General features: G+C 38.6%; 1 protein-coding gene across 9 annotated transcripts in view; it reads right to left on the bottom strand.

Moving 5' to 3' along the window:
• Positions 1 to 22,365, bottom strand: part of CFTR (CF transmembrane conductance regulator) — a 260,245-nt gene that overhangs the window by 132,264 nt on the left and 105,616 nt on the right. For all 9 annotated transcript variants that reach the window (XM_051847977.2, XM_051847981.2, XM_051847974.2 and 6 more), the window contains 6 exon segments: positions 15,378 to 15,593; positions 11,799 to 11,888; positions 10,395 to 10,558; positions 9,141 to 9,266; positions 3,461 to 3,707; positions 923 to 1,015 (listed from right to left, as the gene is read on the bottom strand). In XM_051847977.2, coding sequence (XP_051703937.1) covers positions 923 to 1,015; positions 3,461 to 3,707; positions 9,141 to 9,266; positions 10,395 to 10,558; positions 11,799 to 11,888; positions 15,378 to 15,593 — 936 coding nt within the window.

The raw sequence follows: 22,365 nt of genomic DNA, 5'->3' as shown, positions 1-22,365 counted from the left end.
AGGTTTAACAAGCCCCACCACCCCAAATAAACGCCATCAAGGACTGTGTGGAGAAGGATACCACCAGAAGGGAGGCTGTGGTACAGTAAAAGGACTCTCGACTGTGACATTTGTTCCAAACTCCAGCTTCAGCCCTTACCAGCTGTGTGAGCTGAGCTAAATCCCTCAACTTTGCAAAGCCTCCATTGTCTTATCAGTAAAATGAGAATATTAACATTATTTTGGCCCTAGGAATGATGTGGGGATCAAATGAGACAAAACATAAAAAAGGGTTTATCCTGGTGCCCGGCAGAGGGTAACAGCTCCAGGAATGCCACCTGTTTTAGTAGCTGAGGTCAGAGAAAAACGGAGGTGTTTTGCACTGGAGTGAAAAACAATGACCTGCAAATAGCAGTGAAACCATCAACCTTCCTGTTTATCCTCTCTCATTCATCTGAAACTTGAGGCCAAAGAAGGTCATAGCTACTAAGGAACCAGTATGAGCATGGTACTCTGATGACCACTTGAAATAACTAATCTGTCAGTCTTCATAGCAAACTTGCAATGTCAACATCAACACCCTCTTTGTAACATGGACAGCCAGAAGCCACACGAGGTGAAGTGGCTCCATGGAGATTACTCAGAGTGAGCAGCAGAGCCCGGATTCAAACCCAGATCCAAAGTCTATGACCTTGCTAATTTTCTGATCTGTTACATGAAATAAATTTACAACTGCAAAAGGAATAGAGAGGTTTTACACTGTATCTAATATTCCTGGGTGTCTTCTTCTTAACCTATAAAATAAGTGGAAAGATCATCCTTTCAGTTCTAGCAGCTGTATCATCATTCTAACTTTATTTTACACCAGGATGAAATCCAGATTCACAAGGGAGAAAAATGTTTAAGTGTTTAGAGCAAACAAGCAAAAAAGAAAAGTTCTGACCTCTTCCCAGAAGGCTGTTACATTATCCATCACGACCTCTGTAGTTGTTAAGTTGTATTCCAGTGTTTTATATTCTTGCTTTTGTAAGAAATCCTATTTTCAAAAACATATCATAGGATCAGAACAGTAATAACACATTATTACATCTATTTTACATTCTAATGGAGTTACATCTTGAACATGGATTTTAGTAACTAAATTGGAAATAGTTTCTTACTAATTTTATAACCATGTGCTAAAGTTAATTTGTCAAGCCCTGGGACTCATCCTACTTGAAATTTAGTCTTTAAACAAACAATATTTTATACAGCTTTTTATGAATTAGGTTTTAAACATGCAATGAGTTTATCCTTGCATGTTAGCCTTAGTGATGCATTTATAAAGGACCCCTGAGTCACCCACAAATGGGCCTCAGTCCAATATTAGGACAGAGGAAAAACCAGTATCCGCATCTTCATAGAACCCTCCTTCTTCAAGGTATCATAGCATCACTACCCTGGGCAAGGTCAAAGCAGAAAGGCCTGATCTCTGGTCTTAGGCAGCAGCCATGGCTCTTAGGGACAGCCGGTACTGGAGACTCCCAGTCACAGTTTTCCTAGGGCAAGCAGGAGCATAGGAAGAAGAAAAGCCTGGTTCTCATCTTGCTTCTTGCCTTTCTTCTCTGCTCTTTTCGAACTCCTCTGTGGTTTCTCTCCTTTTCCCCAGCTCTGTTTTCAACACCTGTTTCTCTGTCTCTGTGTTTCTGTCGAATGACTCTCTGTGACTCTGTAACATCCTCTCTGGGTCTCTCTCTCTCTCTCCCCTCTTCCACTCTCATTCTCCCACTCACAGGAATGATGGGGTTATCAGAGGCCATTTGACAATTCCCAGAGCTACAGGCACCACTTTGTCTGAATTCCAGATCTCAAACACACTTACTCTCAGCAGTGAGACAGGTGATACAATTACAGAAGGGGCTAGATACAGATCACCATGAACCTGGCAGGGCAGGCCCTCTTGGGATGAAGGAGCTTCCCCAGCATGTGGGGAACAAGGACACCGTTTGCTGGATGTCCCAATTCTTCAAAAAGAGCTGAAGACATGAACGTGTGAGAGTGTGTGTGTGTGGGGGGGGGTGACAAAGAGACACACAGAGAAAAAAACAAACTCCCAAATTTTAGCCACCGATAACTAATTCAAGTTTTAAAACTGTAGAGGTTCAACAAAACACATCTAGGAGCCAAAGTTAGGCCCATGGACCGCCAATTGCAACCTCTGGCACACGTTAAATGATGGCAGAACCACCTAAAAGTGGCTTACCCTCCACTCTATATTTTTATTTCTGCCGCATGGTTTATTTTCTGGATTCAGTATTTAAATAAGTATCTAAAAACAAATAATAAGATATCTTTATATGCTTACTAACCACATAAGGTCACTCAATTTGTTCTGTAGAAACTGAGTCTCCTCACCTGAAGACTGGAGTTTCTTAAAGCTGAGAGTTCTGTTACATTGTTGAGATTTTAAGGTAACTAATGTGGCATAAAATGCTTTTCTCATCCATCCTACTGTCCAGGGAAATGTTGGGGGAAAGTTTAAGGTGAAAATTACTAGTATTTGCTGGGGAGGTTTTTTGTTTTTTTTTGTTTGTTTGTTTGTTTGTTTTTTGTTTTGTTTTTGACAGGCAGAGTGGACAGTGAGAGAGAGAGACAGAGAGAAAGGTCTTCCTTTTGCTGTTGGTTCACCCTCCAATGGCCGCCACGGCTGGCACGCTGCGGCCAGCGCTCCATGCTGATCTGATGGCAGGAGCCAAGTGCTTATCCTGGTCTCCCATGGGGTGCAGGGCCCTAGCACTTGGGCCATCCTCCACTGCACTCCCTGGCCACAGCAGAGAGCTGGCCTGGAAGAGGGGCAACCGGGACAGAATCCAGCGCCCTGACCGGGACTAGAACCCGGTGTGCCGGCGCCGCAAAGCGGAGGATTAGCCTAGTGAGCCACGGCGCCGGCCCACTGGGGAGTTTTATAACGTTGTAATTAAGAAAGTTATTTTCTAATTTTTTTTTTTTTGCACTTTGGCAAAGTTCATTTAAAATTGATCAATTGACTGATCACTTGGATGAAATTCTCCAGAGTACAGAGAGAATTTTCTTCAATTGCCTGGAGTCGAGAGAATCTCACAGGCTTTCATTCTTATTTTACTAGGCTCATTACAGGAGCTCTTAAACCATGTATATGAAGAAATTTCAAAGAGTTGTGGAAGAATGAAATTAAAGATAAGTTTGCTTTAGTACAAAAAAGCTTGAAATTCACGCTGTGTCTCATAAAATACCTCTCAATTAACTTTATGAAGACTCCTCTGGGAGTGAATTTTAAAACTTTTTGCACCCAAATAAGCTTACCTTTTAGTTCTATCTCCCATGAGCATCTGAAGTACCCCTGTAGCCATCAGAAGAGGAAACCCTTATGCATGAAATAGCCCAAACCCAAGAATTCATCTGCTAGAAAAATCCCGAAACGTGTCGAAGTGTTAATATATGATGCCCGCGTGCAGTGCATTACCTGGATTTTGTTTATTGCTCCAAGCGAGTCATACCATGTTTGCACAGCCCAGGGGAACTGCCGAGTAACGGCCATGCGCAGAACGATGCAGAATGAGATGGTGGTGAATATTTTGCGCAGGATGATTCCTTTGGTAAGTGCGTAAGGAAGCACAGATAAAAACACCACAAAGAACCCTGAGAAGAAGAAGGCTGAGCTGTTGAAGTATCTCACGTAGGCTGCTTTCCGGGTCAGTTTCAGTTCTGTTCTATTAAGAAATAAATAAGAATGGTAAGACCCAGGATGTTATTTTCCTTTTCGAATATCTGGCATTTTAGACTGTAAACTCTGAACGTGAGCCGTAGTTCTTTCCTCCTGTGTTCTGATCCTGGCTCTGTGTTACAGGAGCTGTGTGGCCTTGGGTAAGTTATTTAATCTTTCTGAGCCTCAGCTACCTTATTTGAAAAGGCAATAGTAATGAATATACTTGGGATGTACACATAACCTATAAAGATTATTTTAGGGGCCGGCACTGTGGCGTAGTAGGTTAAGCCTCCCCCTGCGGTGCTGGCATCCCTCATGGGCCCCAGTTCAAGTCCTGGCTGATCCACTTCTGACTCAGCTCCCTGCTAATGGCCTGGGAAAGCAGCAGAAGATGGCCCAAATACTTAGGACACTGCACCCATGTGGGAGACCCAGTGGAAGCTCCTAGCTTCTGGCTTCAGATCAGCCCAGCTCTGGGACAATTTGGGCCAACTGCAGCCATTTGGGGAGTAAACTAGCAGATGGAAGAGTCTCAGTCTCTCTCCCCCCACCTCTGTAACTCTACTTTTCAAATAAACAAATAAATCTTTAAAAATACTAGTTTTAAATTATAATTACAATTTTCAGGTATTACATTATTATTATATATTTATTCACTTCATTATTGTAAGATTTGTGAGGCATAATTTTTTGTTGGTGGGTGCATGTCTTAAGTAATCAAATGTGAAAATGAGGACAATATTGAAAGATTTATAAAAGATAATTCTCTGATTTTCTAATGGATTCCTTTTTTCAGGCTTATAGGTTTCCCTTGGTTTTAGTTTTTTTCTTTATTTTTTCTTAGCAAAACAAATTTTTTGCCTTTTTATTTGTGCTTTAAGACATGTAACATCATGCCTACGTATAGGGTACTATGTGAGGTTCTATTACACGTATACCTTCATAATATCCAGTTTGGGTAAATATATGTATCCTTTCAAATATTTAACATTTCTTTACAGTGAAGGCAGCCAAGCTTAGGTTTTTCTCAACAGAGAAATATACAACTCATTAGCATTATCTGTAGGTACCCTACTGTGCAATAGAACTCCAGAACTCCTCACTCCTAGGAAGCTATAACCTAGTACCTGTCAATCAACCTCTCCCTGTCCCTCCCTCTGCAGACCCCTCCCCTGATTCTGGTAACCACCACTATGCTTTTAACTTCTACATGACACTTGTCTTTCCATGCTTGGCTCTTTTCACTTAACAACATGACATTCAGTTCTACCCGTGTCGTTGAAGATAACTAGATAATTTTTTATGAATAAGTAGTATTCCATTTTATAAATATGTTACATTTTCTTTATCCATTCATCAGCTGAAAAACACTGGTTGTTTTCCTTTCTTGGCTGCTGGGAATGCTACAAAATCATGGAAGTTCAGATGTCTTTTCATCAGAGTGATTTCATTTCCCTTGGACACATACCCTTGGAGTGAGATTACTGGATCACATGGTAGTTCTTTTCTTAATTTTTTGAGGAACCTCTGTCTGGTATTCCCCATTGCTGTATTAACTTACTTTCCCATCAATAATATGCAAAGGTTCCCTTTCTCCAGATCACAGCCAACATTTGTTATCATTTGTCTTTTTGATAATAACCAATCTAACTGGAGTAAAGTGATATTTCATTGTGGTTCTGATTTGCATTTCCCTGATGATTAGTAATGTTGAGCATTTTTAATGTGCCTGTTTGTCACTTATATGTCTTCCTTTGAGAAATGTCTGTTAAGATCTACTGCCCATTTTTTTAAATTGGATCTTAATAGATTCCTAAAAGTTTAGAAATTTTAACATGGCTTTGAGGAACACTGAAAATAACACATAGGTCACAGGGGAGTGGTTCTCAAACTGTAGCATGCATAAAGATCACTCCAGAAATTGTTCAAATGAAGTTTCAGGCCCACTTCTCAAAGACACTCAGTAAACCTGCAGTAGGGTTCTAGAACCTACCTTCTAGGAAAAGAATCTAAGTTATTCTGTTACAGATGGTTCTTAAAAAATTATAGGATGAGGTACTGCATCCAGTCTGGCCCCCTTATTTCAGGGTAATTATTTACAATCATACAATATTATGTTATAATTCTCTAGCTTGTATTGTAAATGTGAACTTTTATAAAACATCTACATGAGACTTAGAGATTACAACAGGCAGAACATAGGGAATGCAGAGGGTGGCGAGAACCGTGGACAATGTTACCCCAGCCCCGCTCTTCTAGGAATCATGAAGATTGAAGTCATTGGTGATCCTTCCCCTCTTGCAGGGAAGGACAACTGAGCTATGAAGAGAGAACTCTGGTGGCAGGGAGCACTGGCTGGGCCATGGCATAATAGGGTGGCAGCTGGCATTTGGACACTAGTTCTATGCACTTATACAATTCAGAAGAACAGTTTTCATGCACAGGTGACAAAACTTGAAGGAAATTTTGTTAAGCCTGAAAAAACACTGTAAGCCTGGGCACACTGATGAAGAAAATGGAGTTCCAGGAGCGTAGGGTAGATTGCAAGCACAGTATAATGTGAACTAACAATTACCTAATTCAGCCACTTGATATTAAAAACAGATTATGATGTTTGACCTCATCTGAGTTTGAATCCTGGCTCTGCCAGTTATACCTATGTGATCTTAAGCAAGTCACTCTTTCCTCTGACTTTATACAATCTACATTTAAAGAGAAACACAGTACCTCCCTGTGGAGCCCTCAAGATTGAATGAGAGCATAGCAGAGGGTCTAATACTTGGAATCTAGCGTGTGTGTTCTTTCTCCTCAATAGAAAACAGAAACATATTGAATAGTTTCATATCAATAAAATGATAGAACTGGTTACAAAAATGTTAACAATAAGTCAAAGTATATTAAAAACAAGTGTGAAGAATAATAAGAAGAGGAACTGTGAGAAAAAAAAAAAACAACAAAGACCATTGCTATGGCACAGCGGGTTAAGCCTTAAGCTGCCACTTGCAAGCATCCTGCATTCCATGAGTTCTGGCTGCTCCACTTCTGATCAGCTCCCTGCTAATGCACCCGGGAAGGAAGCAGAAGATGGCCTAACTGCTTAGGCCTCCCTGGAGGGAGTTCTACTTCTCCTGGCCTCAGCCTGGCCAAGCCTCAGCTGTTGCAACCAGGAGAGTGAACCAGCAGATGGAAAGTCTCTCAGTCTCTCCCTGTCTTGCCCTCTCTCTCTGTAACTCTGCCTTTCAAATAAATAAATAAATGTTTTAAAAAGAGAAACAGAGAAAAAAGAATAATGGATCCAAGAACATTTATAAGAACCACCCAGAAGGCAATACTCACCATAATCAAATCACTAACACTTTATGAGTCATAAAAATATTTTATCAGTTTCTTATAAAAAAATCAAAGTGATTTTATCACCAAAGAGCAATAAAAGAGTGGATTTTCAGGGAGCTTTGCATAGCCTTTGGTCCTATTCAACAGTGGCACAGGCTGAGGTGATTACTCCTTGGAAGAGCATCCTGTCAGTCCCTTCCAGAACAGTCTATTTGCTCTGTTGAGAGGCAATTCTTGCTTCCCCATATTTACGTCAGTACTTTCCAGCCTTTTCGGGTAACAATTTCATGCCGGATTATACAGGTTACAACCAAACATTTGCTATTACAATTGGTCAAACCGAAATTCAGAGTTGAACGGATGGATTTCATCATTTAAGGAAGAGGAAAAAGAAAAAACCAAAGTCAAGAGAAGTCAGCAAGGAGACTGAGCTGCCCACGAGCTGATCATGAGGCTGAAAAAACCAGATCCTCCAATAACCTCCTCACCAACCTTGCTGCGCCTGCACCTAGGCACAAGAGTGCCAGCAGGGACAGGTGAAACGGAGCACTCCCTTCTTGACGAGAAAAACTTCTACCACTAAACAATCCCCCAAGATCCTCAGGGACGTTTCTGGAAAGAAAATGCTATTCCTTTCCTGGGTTTGTCTTAAAAGGCATAACAGAAACAGGTGGCCCTAAATGTTGGGGAAATAAACACTCTTTTACTCCTTTTATTTACATGGCAAAGGGCTTAGCTTTTCAGCATTTCTTCTGTTGTTCCAATCACACACCTGCAGCTCAGCTACCACTGTCCATGGATACAGCAGGCTGAACTCGCAGCCAGCCACACTCACTCCCTCCCAGAGGATGCTTGCCTTTCCAGTGTGTTTTTCCCCGTGAAACTCATGTGCTACACATCTTGAAACTCTGTCCCTTTGCAGTATAATGACAGCTGATGAGTCTCTTAGGAGTTTTTTATTTTTTTAATCCAGCTTGTAGAACACGGAACTTGACGAATGAAAACGGGTTTCTTGGCTACAGAAATGCTCTAGTTTATATTTTACCCCAAATTACCTCAGCAATCACATCTACTCTGTGCTGTACTCTTTCTTTTGCCAGATACAATCTTTACTAATCAGCAAAAGGTAATCTGAGGTGAAAAAAGACTAGAAATAGGTGCCAAATAGTGGCTCTCTCTCAGAAGGTGGCTTTTATTTCCTGAACTGACTTCTCAGGTAAATGGTTTACAGAAACACAATTTATGATTTTTACTACGTTAAGGAAGCATAAACATTATTTTGAACAACTGGAGGACTTTTTCCATTTTTCATGAGTAAACATATAAGTTAAGAAAAATTCAATAACGGAAAATCACTTATTTGAGTAAGAATCGTATGTTGTTATCAGACTGCAGCGTTCTCATCATTATTTTAATGAACCAAGTGTGTTAAGCCCATGAGAGTATTCTAGGCATGGAAAGCCAAGACACTCTGGAAAACAAAAACAAAAAAAAAAGACCTAAATGAAAGATCTCTGCGAGTGAGATCCCAGTGGAAAGAACGGGGCCATCAAAGAAGGAGGTACCTTTCTCTGAAGGGAGGAGAGAACTTCCACTTTGACTATGACCCTGTCAGAGTAAGATCGAAGTCAGCGAACTCAAAAGGCTTCCATAGCCTTGGCAACTCATGACTAGAGCCTAGGGAGATTACTGACGCCATAAACAAGAGTGTCAAATTGTTAAGTCAACAACAGGAGTCACTGTGTACTTACTTCTCATGTGGGATCTGTCCTTAATGTGTTGTCCAATGTGAAGTAATGCTATAACTAGTACTGAAACAGTATTTTACACTTTGTGTTTCTGTGTGGGTGTAAACTGATGAAATCTTTACTTAATATATACTAAATTGATCTTCTGTATATAAAGATAATTGAAAATGAATCTTGATGTGAATGGAATGGGAGAGGGAGTGGGAGATGGGAGGGGTGCGAGTGGGAGGGAAGTTATGGGGGGAGGGGAGCCATTGTAATCCATAAACTGTACTTTGGAAATTTATATTTACTAAATAAAAATAAATAAATAAAGATAAAATTCTAACAATCTTATAATTATTATAACCACTTACTGTCTTAGGTTTTCAATCATTTTTTCCATCGCTTCCTCCCAGCAGTATGCTTTAACAGATTGGATGTTTTCAATCATTTCTGAAGTGATCACTAGTCTCTCATTGATCTTTCCAGCTCTCTGATCCCTGTAAATCAATCAGTCAATCAAATACTAGAAGCAAACTGTATACTCAGAACTGCTCAGGTTTTTAAGAAAAGCCACATTTCTTTCATTAAACATTCGGGGCATTTATTTTATTATCAAATAGGTGGTAACAAAAAGAAGAGCTGCCAATTAGTAAATGCCTCCATTTTGAAAGACACTCTGTTACATAGATTCCACATAGGATCCCTAACCCTTATGACAGTGGTTATTTCCATTTCAAAAACAAACAAACAAACAAAAAACATTAAAAAAAAAAAAAAAACCCAGAGACTCAGTGAGAAGTAGCTTAACTAAGGTCACTTAACTAAGAAATGTGCAATCAGGATTCAAGCATCGACCTGACTCCAAAATTTGTCCATGTTTTCTCACACTCCAGCTGACAAACTCAAGAAGTCCTCTATCATAAGCGAGATGGGTATCACAGATTCTTTCTGTAATAAAAGTTTAACTAAGGCCCTGGTGTGATGACCTAGGAAGCAATGTATAGAAAGGCAATAGACTACACAAAATTTATGCATTCTTTTCAATTGACATAAATCTTGTACCAATTTTAACCAAAATTTTACAATCTATAAAAATGCACAGAATCAACACATTTATCAAAAAAAATTTCTATAGAGGGGCCAGTGCCGTGGCACAGTGGGTAGGGCCGCTGCCTGCAGTGCTGACATCCCACATGGGTGGTGCTTTGAGTTTCTGCCACTCCACTTCTGATCCAGGTCTCTGCTATGACCTGGAAAAGCAGTGAATGATGGCCCAGGTCCTTGGGCCCCTGCACCCATGCTGTGGGAGACCCAGAGGAAGTTTCTGGCTCCAGGCTTTGGATCAAGCCCAGCTTCTGCCATTGTGGCCATTTGGGGAGTGAACCAGCAGATGGAAGATCTCTCTCTGTCTCTCTCCTTTTCTCTGTATCTCTGTCCTTCAAATAAATAAATATTAAAAAAAAAAAAGTCTCATCGATCTAGGAAGTAGAATTTGCAGCATTTAAACCTCGCCTTTTTACTGACACCCAGGATCACAGTTCAGCGCACAGAGCAGTCTTGGTGTTACTAGAATGGACTTCTGGAAGACCTGGTTTAAAATCCTTTCGAGCTATGAAAACAATTACCTGTACTTCATCATCATTCTCCCTAGCCCGGCTTGAACAAGGGCAAGGACTATTAGGAAAGCAAGGCCGCAGAAGGCAGAGGCCTGTAGTAGTTCCCAGAGCAGCCCCATCAGCAGAGTCACTTGCAGAGGTGAAATCCACACGAAATGGGCCAGCGCAAGCCCCTGGAAAATGAAAGCACAGGAGAACAAGTGGCATTTTATCCTCTTCCTTGCAGATCAGACAATTTCGTATGAAAGAACATGAGCCCTGTGGACTTCTGCAATCCAACACCTCATGCTTCTGAGCACAGTGAAATCTAGGCATTCCTTACAGGAGCTCACAGCGATGTGCTAAAGCGTTCTCCACACAGCCTGGGTTTCCCCAAGGAACAAGTTTCAAATCACTGCATTTTTAAGTATGTTTTTATTTAGTGGAACTGATGCTGAATAGCTCAAGTATCATGTCCATAATTTATTTTCAATACTCATTTCTCTTGGGATAAAGCAAGAGCCATCATTTAGAACATAAAACAATGAAGAACTCAATCCAGACAACTACATAACTCTACTAACAGAGATATGCAGATTAAAACATGCCCAATCCAGCATAAATTGATTTAGTATTTGCTGTGAGTCCAATGTTATGTTAACTACTGGAAATGCAAAGATAAGTAAAACACATTTGTTGGCCGGCGCCGCGGCTCACTAGGCTAATCCTCCGCCTTGCGGCACCGGCACACCAGGTTCTAGTCCCGGTCAGGGCGCCGGATTCTGTCCCGGTTGCCCCTCTTCCAGGCCAGCTCTCTGCTGTGGCCCGGGAGTGCAGTGGAGGATGGCCCAAGTGCTTGGGCCCTGCACCCCACGGGAGACCAGGATAAGTACCTGGCTCCTGCCTTTGGATCAGCGCGGTGCGCCGGCCGCAGCGCGCCAGCCGCAGCGCGCCAGCCGCGGCAGCCATTGGAGGGTGAACCAATGGCAAAGGAAGACCTTTCTCTCTCTCTCTCTCACAGTCCACTCTGCCTGTCAAAAAAAAAAAAAAAAAAAAAAAAAAAAAACACATTTGTTGTCCCCAAGGACCTTGAGTGTATTTGTCACATAAGATGGCAGAGGACAAGAATTGCCCAGAGTATCATATTCAGCCAAAGTAAATAACCAAGTTAGAGTATTAAGGGGAAGCAACGTCTAATAAAGATTAAGTTCTGAAAATATTATTAACAGCAAGCTAAGGTGCTTTCGAGCTGGGAGGCTCCCTCAGGCTCAACTGGTTACCCAAGTTAGTTTTCTAGGTTTCCAAAAACAGGGAAGGGCAAGAGGGGTCCCACTTAACCACCTATAATTGTTATCGGACTTAGGAGAACTCCACCTTTGGGGATGTATGATTTATAACAACAATGCATAAGAGATTAAATCAGTAGGTACATACTTCATCAAATTTGTTCAGGTTGTTGGAAAGGAGACTAATAAGTTGCCCAATACTTATTTTATCTAGAACACGGCTTGACAGCTTTAAAGTCTAAAAGAAAAATGGGAAGTTAGGTGAGGTCAACAAGCAAAAAACAAATACATGTATAAGTAACACAACAACACAGCTGAGGAATTAGGTTACCATGCATGCATTTTTAGGATGAGACAGTGAAAATCATCTCCAGTTCATCCAGCTTAGTATCTCTCAGAGTTATGAATACGTCTCTCAACAGCAAGCATTATGCTGACGCATCTCTGATTATTCTATTTTCCAGCATACAGACAGGAACTATTTTTTTCCTTCATAGTAGGAATGATATTGTACTTAAATACCCATTTTTATAATGTAGAAAGTCTTTTTTGTTTTGTTTTGTTTTGTTTTGTTTTGTTTTGTTTCATCTTAAAGGATGAAACCAAAGCAGTACAATTTGAGATTAAAAGCTTAGCCTCTAATTTTTCATGCAATCCCATATAACTCAATTGAATAAAACCACAGTTAAAGGCAATACATGTATGTTATGAAAAACTGAAACATTAATTTAAGAAAAATTATATTAACAATACAAAATCTTAAGTTTTATAAAGAAAAATACAATGACTTACCCAAAATAGTTAAGCAGGTAAAGCAACTTTTATCTACTTACTTATCTATAAATTAACTTAAAAGTGATTAAGTAAATGAATTAACTATGATGATGAAAGATCACAATATTACTTTTCCTGTAAAATTTAATAGGAATTGATTTACCATTAGATGACTTTGATTGGAAAGTATCCATCTAATATTTGTTTCAACTGAATCCATCACATATTTATTGAGTATTTAGTAGACAAATCAAATAGATATACCTAATGTCTGAAGGACTATTATTGATTTGTTAAAACTTAAGTCTTGCCTTAAGGCAAACTAGTACACAAATAATTGAATAGAGGTGATAAATTAGTCAAGGGAAATAGAAAATAATAAGATACTGATTTGCACAGTACACAATGTATACATATATTGGAATATCACATAAGTATTTAAAATTTTTATTGTCAATTTTTAAAATTAAAAAGAAAAGAATAAGCTAGTTAGGAGAAAGTTCACACTTCTGGTTAGAAAAATCTTGAAAAATTCTATAGAGATGGATTTGGAATAATGAAAAATGTTTATATAAGTAGAGATGGAGAAGAAACCAGGGCATTTCATTCCAAAACAATGGCAGAATAACTCGAGAGGGCAAAATCCACTAAGCTGGATCCTACATGATTAAGAAACAAACTCAATCTCAGGTGACTTTCTGCACAGGGCTTACCAGATAGCTGTGTGCACAATAAGAACTCAGTATTCGTTAGTTACTTCTGCATTTTTGAAATGCACAGGCAAAGCTCAATTTTTTTGTATTGAAAATTTAAAGTAAGATGCTTCATAATTGCAGAATTTGGAATAAGGTAAAAAAAAGAAAAAAAAAAGAGTGCTCTATCACAAAATGTGGAACGTTGCAGGAAGGGTCCTATGCACCTGCTACAAAGATACAACAGGTCAGCTCTGGGATAGGGTGAGACTTGAGAAGGACCAAAGCAGAGTCACATGAAAACACAGTTGCATTCTTTGTTGGTGATGCCAAGGGAGGCCCAGTAAGTGTGGCTAGTGATGTAAAGCAAACTGGGTAAGAACACAGATGTTCCATGTTGAGAAAGACAAGATCGTATCTCACTTAACATCAACTATTCTCGCCCGGAAAGTACACATGTTGCTGTGTTTGTACTACCTGTTACACAAGGACTTGTTTACAAGCTAACCTTTTCTGTCTCACCTCCCTCGTAGCCTACTGCACCTCATGCCTTCCTCTTCCCATGTCACTCGCTTGGACTCACCACTGCCGTTCTAGTGTGTACTTCATTTTCTCTAATACTTTGGAAATCTCTCCATCTCAGGGACTGATTTATCTATTTTTAGCTTAATTTATTTATTTACTTACCTTTGGTATAGTTTGTGTACCAAGTTGGTCTTAAGTTTCCTTATCCAGAAAATACAAATAATAGCACTGACCCCATGGAGTTGTGGGCAGATACAATGAGACTGTGTAATTGAATCATTCAGAAGCTTGGTATGCATTATCCCTACCTATTAGTTGTCATTACGACATACACTTTTTAAAATATTTATTAAGTTAAATTCAACTTTCTTTGACATGCAAACTGTGTAGATTCTCTATCCTGAAGAATACCTAATAATTCCTTCAATTCTGTAAAATTTCTGCATCAAAACACAATTTTTGTTGATTGATCACCCATTTTCTCAGTACTTGTGATCTGAAGAAATTGTTTCTGAGGCAATTGGATTAAACTGTGAGCTCGATTTTTTTCATCTGCCTCCATAAAAGGTGTTTTGGAACAATAAAATGTGGTTATCAAGGTTTTACAGCACAATTGACCTTGTAAGTATATCATGAAGGTGTTATAGGTTAATTATTAGAGGTGAATTTCAGATCCACGTCACTTATAAGCTAAGTACATAATGTTTTTACACTGGAATAGGAAAAAATAGAAGAACAGTAGGGCAACATCCAAATAATTCGATCAAAACCACTTTCTGTGATGACTCAGCAGAGCCAAGTAGTCATTACTGGTATTTAATCAGGTTGAGGAAAGAATATGCCATTGAAATGACCTGAAATCATATTTATAAAGTAGCTAAATGTTCATTTGAATTCACCTAAATCATTCTTCAGTATCTTAGATTTTACCTTAGATAATATATACACACAAATGCAGAGTGTTTTTGTATTGTGTCAATGCATGTACTATTCCAAAAACTTTAAATTTGCAAGAGTTACAGGATGATAAAAATCCAACTCAAAATAGCTAATGGATATCACCACTTGTAACAGCTAGTTAAAATGGAAGCTTATTGCTTCGTTTATCACTAATAATTGTACATTATACCAGGACTAAGTACTTCAAAATTTGTGGATGACAGAATTAAAAGATGTTTGTCTTGCTGCAAAATAATTTTGAAATCCACACATAGTTTTTCATAATCCACATTTTCTGTGAACCATCTGAAGATCCCGTCATAATGTAAGGATTTCAAAAAACATTTGCACCAAAATAAACTTGTCTTTTAATTTCAATTTCTACAAACTTTTTGGAGCACCCTCATACTCTTGTTATTGAACATAAAGATACATGGTATTTAACCAAAAGTTGATATTTTGCCAATGACTTTTATGCAAACTTTGGGTATTATTTTAATAGAGAACCTGGATTCAAAAAAATTTGATAACATCACTAATGAAAAAAAAGAAACCTATAATACAGGCAGCTTACAGAACATGCTCAATAAAAAATAGTTAAAGTGAATTATTAAGGGAAATTAAAACTATCAATTAAAATTAATTGCAAACATCAATTAAACACTGATTGAATTAAAACCACTTTTTTTTTTTTAGCAGTGTCTTATCCTTTTACTTATCAGAACCTATTTTATGGCATTTAAAATATGTACCAAGGAGAATATACAGACCATGGAGACTGTGCAAGCAAGTCTTACCTTCTTATAAATCAAACTGAACATGGCTATTCTCATCTGCATTCCAATATGATGAAGACCAAAAATTGCTGGGTGTAGGAGTAGGGTCCTCACAACAAAGAGTAAGCACAGACCTATGCCCAGGTAAATGGCAATGGAGCGCTCCACCTTGTTGTCTGGATCATAGGAAGCTATGATTCGCCCCAATAGGAGAGGCTGTACGGCTTTGGTGACTTCCTGCAGAAAGTGAAGAGGAAAGAAATTAAAAATCACCTCTCACAATTTCATCTTTAGGGGAGTAAGCAAAATGCACTTACACAGAGGATCACATGATATATAAACTCCTGACACTATTTTTAATCTCTGAGTACTGTGAACTAAGATTTGATTTAGGATTATAGCAAAAGTCAGTGGGAGACAAGTTTATGTCTAAGGCATTTTTAACTAAAAAGTAATAGTGACCATCAAACAAAGGTGTTGTTTCTGAAATGGTGTGCTAATTAGTAACACTTCCAGAGCACAAAACAGCTTCTAAAATATTACCCATTTGATGTCAAAACAAATTTAGGGCTCAGAGTAGGCAGTATTATTTTTGCATTTTGCAGATGAAAAAATGGAGTTAAAAGAGACCTAGTGACTTGATGTCATTTCATAGAACTTGGAAAGTATTCTGAGATATGACGTTACTTTTGGAATGAACATCACTTCTCAAGACAACCAACCACGGAGAGAGGAGCCAGCAGCAGGAGGGAGGGCCATGCCAGCTTAACTGTATTTAAATGCTCCTTAGCTGTCTCGATGGGGTGGACATCAATGCAGCAGTTTGCTGCAGACTCACCTCAGGCCCTTTGCCCATGACTCATGGACTCCTCAAAGGCCTGATTCAAAGAGGGAGCACGGAAGCTGTGTTCTTCCAAATCTCTCACCAGGTCTTCCACCAACTACAAAGCCAAATTGCCCATCAAATTCACCACCACTTTTCTACAATATATAGAAATAGTTTTGAACCTGGGGATCTGAACTTGGGATGTCCAATTATTGCTCTTCTTGCTCAAATGCCTTCAGAAGGGAAAGACACATACTTCCCACCCCCGTTTTGTTCTTTTGTGACCTAGTGAAGAGGGGATCTGGAGCTAAGTCATGCCAGGAAACGGTGTTACGCCAACTGGGCCCATCCCAAATGCACATTGCTGAGCTTTAATGCATTGCCACCATACTGCCCAGGATTGCTCTGCTTCGCCTATAAGTTCACTTTTCTTTTCTATTTTATACATCTTGTTTAAACTTCAAGTGCCCAGTACTACAAGCTCCTCATTCTCAACAGATGACCATGCTTTCTACATCAACTTCATCCCTGCAAGGAGTCCTGACCTAGAGACAACTGTCACTGATTGATTGCTGGCTTTGTGTAGCTGCCCACTCTGTACTTCACATACAATACTTCATTTTTGAATTAACTGTGTAGACCAAAGAGCCACACACACACACACACACACACACACACACCCCTCAACCTTTACCTTTACAAAAGTTTTCAAACTAATCACAAACATGAAATACTATAGTACTCTCATTTCACATAGCCATATTTTAAATGCCAGTTTGAAATATAGCATAGCATTTTCTCCTTAAGAGAAAATTGCTTAACTTACTACCCAGATAGAACATATTAATAGTTTGTCCTAGCCTCTGAGGAGCGCTGCTTTCTTTTTATTTCTTTTTTTTTTTTTAAGATTTATTTACTTATTTGAAAGTCAGAGTTACAAAGTGAGAAGAAGAGATAGACAGAGAGAAATCTTCTAACCTCTAGTTCAGTCCCCAAATGGCCACTACAACCAGGGCTCAGCCAAATTGAAGCCAGGAGCTTCTTTCAGGTCTCCCACATGGGTGCAGGGGCCTAGAGACTTGAGCCATCCTCTGCTGTTTTCCCAGGTGCATTAGCAGGGAGCTAGATCTGGAGTGGAATAGCTGGGACTCGAACCAGCACCTATATGGGAAACTGGCACTTCAGGCAGCAGCTTAACCTGTTGTGCCACAGTGCTGCCCCTGAGCATTGTTTTTTAAAAAGAAAATAAGTAATACATTACTACTTACTGTGTATCAGTTTATGCATGCTTTGAACTTTTATTACATGGGTATTCATGTTTAGAAGATATAAATATGTCTACACACATATATAAGTATAGAGAATTGTTTCTGAGGTTTTAAATTCTATATACCTGACATTCTTTTTGTGCTTTTTCTTTTTTAATTTAACATTTTTTTGACATTTACCCCCACTGATACTTGCACAGCTGCTTCCTCTATTCTAAGTGCTGTTTAACTTGCCACCCTTTGCCACCGAAAGACCAGGTGTACTTTCGAATTATTCTACAGTGGTGCAGTTGGGTTGTTTCCACTCTGAAGCTGCATTACAAGCAGTGCAAGTGTTGGCCAGGCCATTTTTATAAAATTCCACTTATGCCTACCATATTTTCTCCAGAATGGACCATTTCATTTCAAAATAACTCCTTATACTAGGAAAATTTGCAGTTGAGATAAATCTTGGATTTAAAAGTATATATCTGCGCTACATTTTTTATAATGTGCTTACAGCGGCAATATTTCAACCTGAAAATTATTTTAGATTAATATTTCATCCTAGAATCTTTCTATATAATGCTGTTTTTCATAAACAAAGGTCAATATCACATTTACTTTGATTCCTCTTTCTATTAATAGTGGCTTTACAGCTGGCTAAAAGGCTCTCTTGAGCTGCAAGGCACTGGATGTATTATCCATGTTGGAAGTACCACCTGTGGCCATGAAGCAACAATCAGGGAGTATTGGTGTTTACCGGATAAAATTCCAAATGCAGCATCATTTCTTGTTTATTGAGAGATAATAACTGGAAGTGCATGAACTGTGAATGCACACACCGCATGAAATTAACTGCTTATATCATGATTAGCATGAACACTTTCTCCCTTATTCAGAACTCATTCCTCTACACACACACACACACACACACACACAGGCACTTCAAAAAGTTCACAGAAAATTGAATTAATGGATAAATTTATTATAGGGCTAGAATTTTTGAAATATGTACATAGTTTTTTCATAACATATGTTTTCCATGAAATATTTGAAGCCCCTCCTATACATGAATTTCAAAAATTTCTATCCCAGAATATTTTTATCTTTTACTTCCATTTTTGTACAAACCTCTTGAAGTGTTTTTGTATATATTTATACACACACACACAAACACACACACAGAAAGAAAGAAACAGAGACAGAGACAGAGGTGCCAGCGCTGTGGAGAAGGTTAAGCCTCCACTTACAGTGTTGGCATCCTATATGAGCACCGGTTCGAGTCCCAGCTACTCCACTTACCATCCAGCTCCCTGCTAAAGCACCTGGGAAAGCAGCTGAGATGGCCCAAGTTTTTGGGCCCCTTCACCCATGTGGGAGACACAGAAGAAGCTCCTGGCTCCTGGCTTTAGCCTGGCCCTGCCCCAGCCATGGCAGCCATCTGGGGAGTGAACCGGCCAATGGAAGCTTACTCTCTTTTTCTTTCTTTATCTCTCTCTCTCCTTCTCTTTCTCTGTATCTCTGCCTTTCAAATAAAATCTTTTTAAAAAGAGAGAGAGAGAGAGAGAAATATACAGGGAGACAGAGAACTCCTGAAAAATTACATCAAAGAATACAGAATCAGTGTCAACAATACATTGCAAAAAATAAGTATATAGATATTTCCAAAAAGCAACTCCTGTTTATGGAATGCTTAAAAGAACATTCTGAGAAAACAGGTAACTATTTTAGCAAATGAGCTGTAGCACAGACTTTTTAGTTAGAAATGTTCAGTCTTGCATAAGTTTGTTTTTCTTCCTGTTGATTAATTTGAACTAAAGTCTCTCATTGGATCTCCATTACATTTTTCCATAGCCTCTCATCTCTATCACAATAAACTCACTTGTTGAATTGTTATTTTGGCTGCAATTCATAGCAAAGCAATTAAAATGTGTATTAATCTGAATGGTATGCTTATTTTATAAACTTTCTTCACTGAGTTCATTGTTATCTTGCCTCAACCAAAAGAGGACATCATCATCTTTTGAGTGACAGTGGCTATTTCACAAAGACACTGGTGGTATCACGCTGGCAGGGCATATGTTCACAGAATAAAATGCAGTTGGTTTTTGGTAGAGAAAATTCCAATAGTAGGACCATCTGCAAATAGCCAACCAACATAAACTTCACCACCAAATAGAACTGTTACAATTCAAGGACAAAATTAGCTCTCCACACCCCACCCCTACTATAGTTTTTCCTAATCTCTTTTGAGCATCATGTTCTCTAATATTGACAATGGAACCATTTACAGATATCACCTGATTATTTTTTATTTGGAAAAGAAAACAATGGTAACTGATACCCAGCTCAATCTATGAAAAGGTCAAGCCATTACTAAAATCGCCCCAGGAGTGAATGAGAGAGACACGGTCCTGAATTCTCCATACACAACACCTCTGCACACCTTGCTGCTTAATTCTCCATACACAACACCTCTACACACCTTGCTGCTCTGTTTCAGGGGCTCAAGAAATCTCCTGTTTTCCACCTCATTAACTCCTAGCAGCAAGTTGAGCTTGCATGTATTGAGGATTATTTGAATATTTAGTAAAGGTTTCATTGGTTTTTATGACACACAGATGAAGATGGAATTCACTTAATGATTCACCTTGATAAGACAACTCTAATAACTAGGTTTAAAAATGTTAGCGTGACAGTAAAAGGAACACTGACTCCAGAGCCATGAGCCTCAGGTACCTGCACCAGCACCTTAATGACACTCTCTCTGTCACCTTAGTCACTTTCCTTCTCTGGACACTTTTCCTCACTCAGAAACTGAGACACAGGGAAAACTGATCATGAAGGTTCCATCCAGGGCTAACATCTCTGATTTTATGATCTGAGTCTTAAGAGTCGCATGGAGGAGATTAAGTGTTCCTTGGGTAATTATCCTGGCCCACATCCTGCCACGATTGCCCGTGTTTTTTATGCTGAGAGGAATGCAGGTCTGAATAATGTGAGTTCAGAGATCATACATGGGTAGAGCAAGTAAGGTTAGCAAATACTTCAAGTGACTGTATTTTTGGTGGGAATAATCAGTGCCCTGGGAAAAGTTAGAATCCTGACAATACCTCCATGTTGTGCGTAGTCTCACACAGAACTTTCCAGATCAGAGCTCAAAGTCATTGTAAATGAGTATAAATTCTTTGACTCTCTCTTTGCTACCTGCATACAGAGAACAGCACCAGACATTTCTAGAGATGGAAAAGTCTGTTTTAGCTGGATCTTCAGCCCATGAAGAGAAGCTCAGTTGAAAATAGAAAATAGGACTCAGATTGTCAACTAAATTATATGAATAAGTCCTGATAACTTTATTTTAAAAATTATGGTTTCAAGCCTACAGCACAATTGTTTCTAATATAATTAGAATGGTTGAAGAATTTCCAAGGTTATAGTTTCTGTTGTGTGTGGTCACTTAATAAAACCATCATCATCATCTCCATTTGTTTTAAACATTCTTTAGGTCTTAATCCTAAGGAAATCTAGGACAGTTTAATACTGAGAAATCAATTAATAGAATACCAATAGACTACACAAAACTGCATGATTATTTCAATAAGGACTAATGGATTTGATAAATCTTTAATCTTTGTTTCTGATAAAAGTTCAGAATAAACTTGAACATAAAGATAACTTGTTACCCTGAGAAATAACTTCTCCTTCAAAATAACAATCATCCCCACCATTAATAAAACCCTAGAAGCTTTACCATTAAGGTAAGAAAAACAACAATAAGAATACTGGCTGTTAGGAAAATTCAACTCTTTCTGGTTGTTAAAGCAGCCCAACAAGAAAAATTATTGAGATATAAATATTGGAAAGAAACAGCAAGAAATATCATTATCAGCAATATGATTGTTCATATAACACATTTAATTGAATCCAGTGTTTACTAGATAGAGTTCAAAGATAAATATATTAAGGAAACAGATTTGTGTAAACCAAAAATAATTAAACAACTATCCCATTCATAATAACAATATAATAAAAGATGTTATAACACCAATAAGATAGAAAAAGAGATATGTTGCAGAGTACATGCATATTTCTCTAGAACATGTTTTATATAACATTACTAGAAGATATTTTAAAAGTCTCAAAGGAAGAGACTCAAAAGTTCCTACAAATAAAACTTGATTCTGCCAAGACTACATTCTCCTACATGTTATTTTATTATGTCATTTTCATCAAAATTCCAAATGAACATTTTGGAAGTAAACTTTTAGCATCATAAGAGCAGAGACCATCTATCTTAATTGTAGTGATAATGCCAACCTCATACACAACACTAGCACAGAGCATCTCCTCAACAAACATTCGTTGAGTCAGTGGATAAGATGATTCTAAATTTCACTTGGGAAAAATGAGTCTAATCAAAAAGCACTTAAGGAATAAGAATAATGTATGAGAGGATTTTCACTACTGGATATTACATGATGAAGCTATATTATTAGGTGGCATGACAAAGAAATAGACTAATTGATCTGTAAAGTCTAGAAATAGATCCAAGCACATGTAATATTTTCATATATAATAAAATATGTCATTTTAATTTAGTGGAAAAAGGTAATTAAGCAATAAGTGATAGAAAAACAATACATTTAGCTTTTAAAAATTAGCTATCTAACTCAGCAGACTCATAGAATGGCGGATGTCCTAAATAGCACTCTGGCCTCAGAATCAGCCCTAAAGGCACTCGGATCTGGCTGAAAAGCCCATGAGAGTATTTCAGGCATGGAAAGCCAAGACACTCTGGCAAAAAGATCTCTGTGAGTGAGATCCCAGTGGAAAGAACAGGTCTTCAAAGAGGGAGGTGCCTTTCTCTGAAGGGAGGAGAGAACCTCCACTTTGACTATGACCTTGTCTAAACAAGATAAGAGTCGGAGAACTC

Source organism: Oryctolagus cuniculus, chromosome 3 (genome assembly GCF_964237555.1).
Source record: "Oryctolagus cuniculus chromosome 3, mOryCun1.1, whole genome shotgun sequence".
Taxonomy (NCBI): Eukaryota; Metazoa; Chordata; class Mammalia; order Lagomorpha; family Leporidae; genus Oryctolagus; species Oryctolagus cuniculus.
Note: the sequence above shows the minus strand (reverse complement) of the source record. Positions and strands in the feature narration are given on the sequence as shown.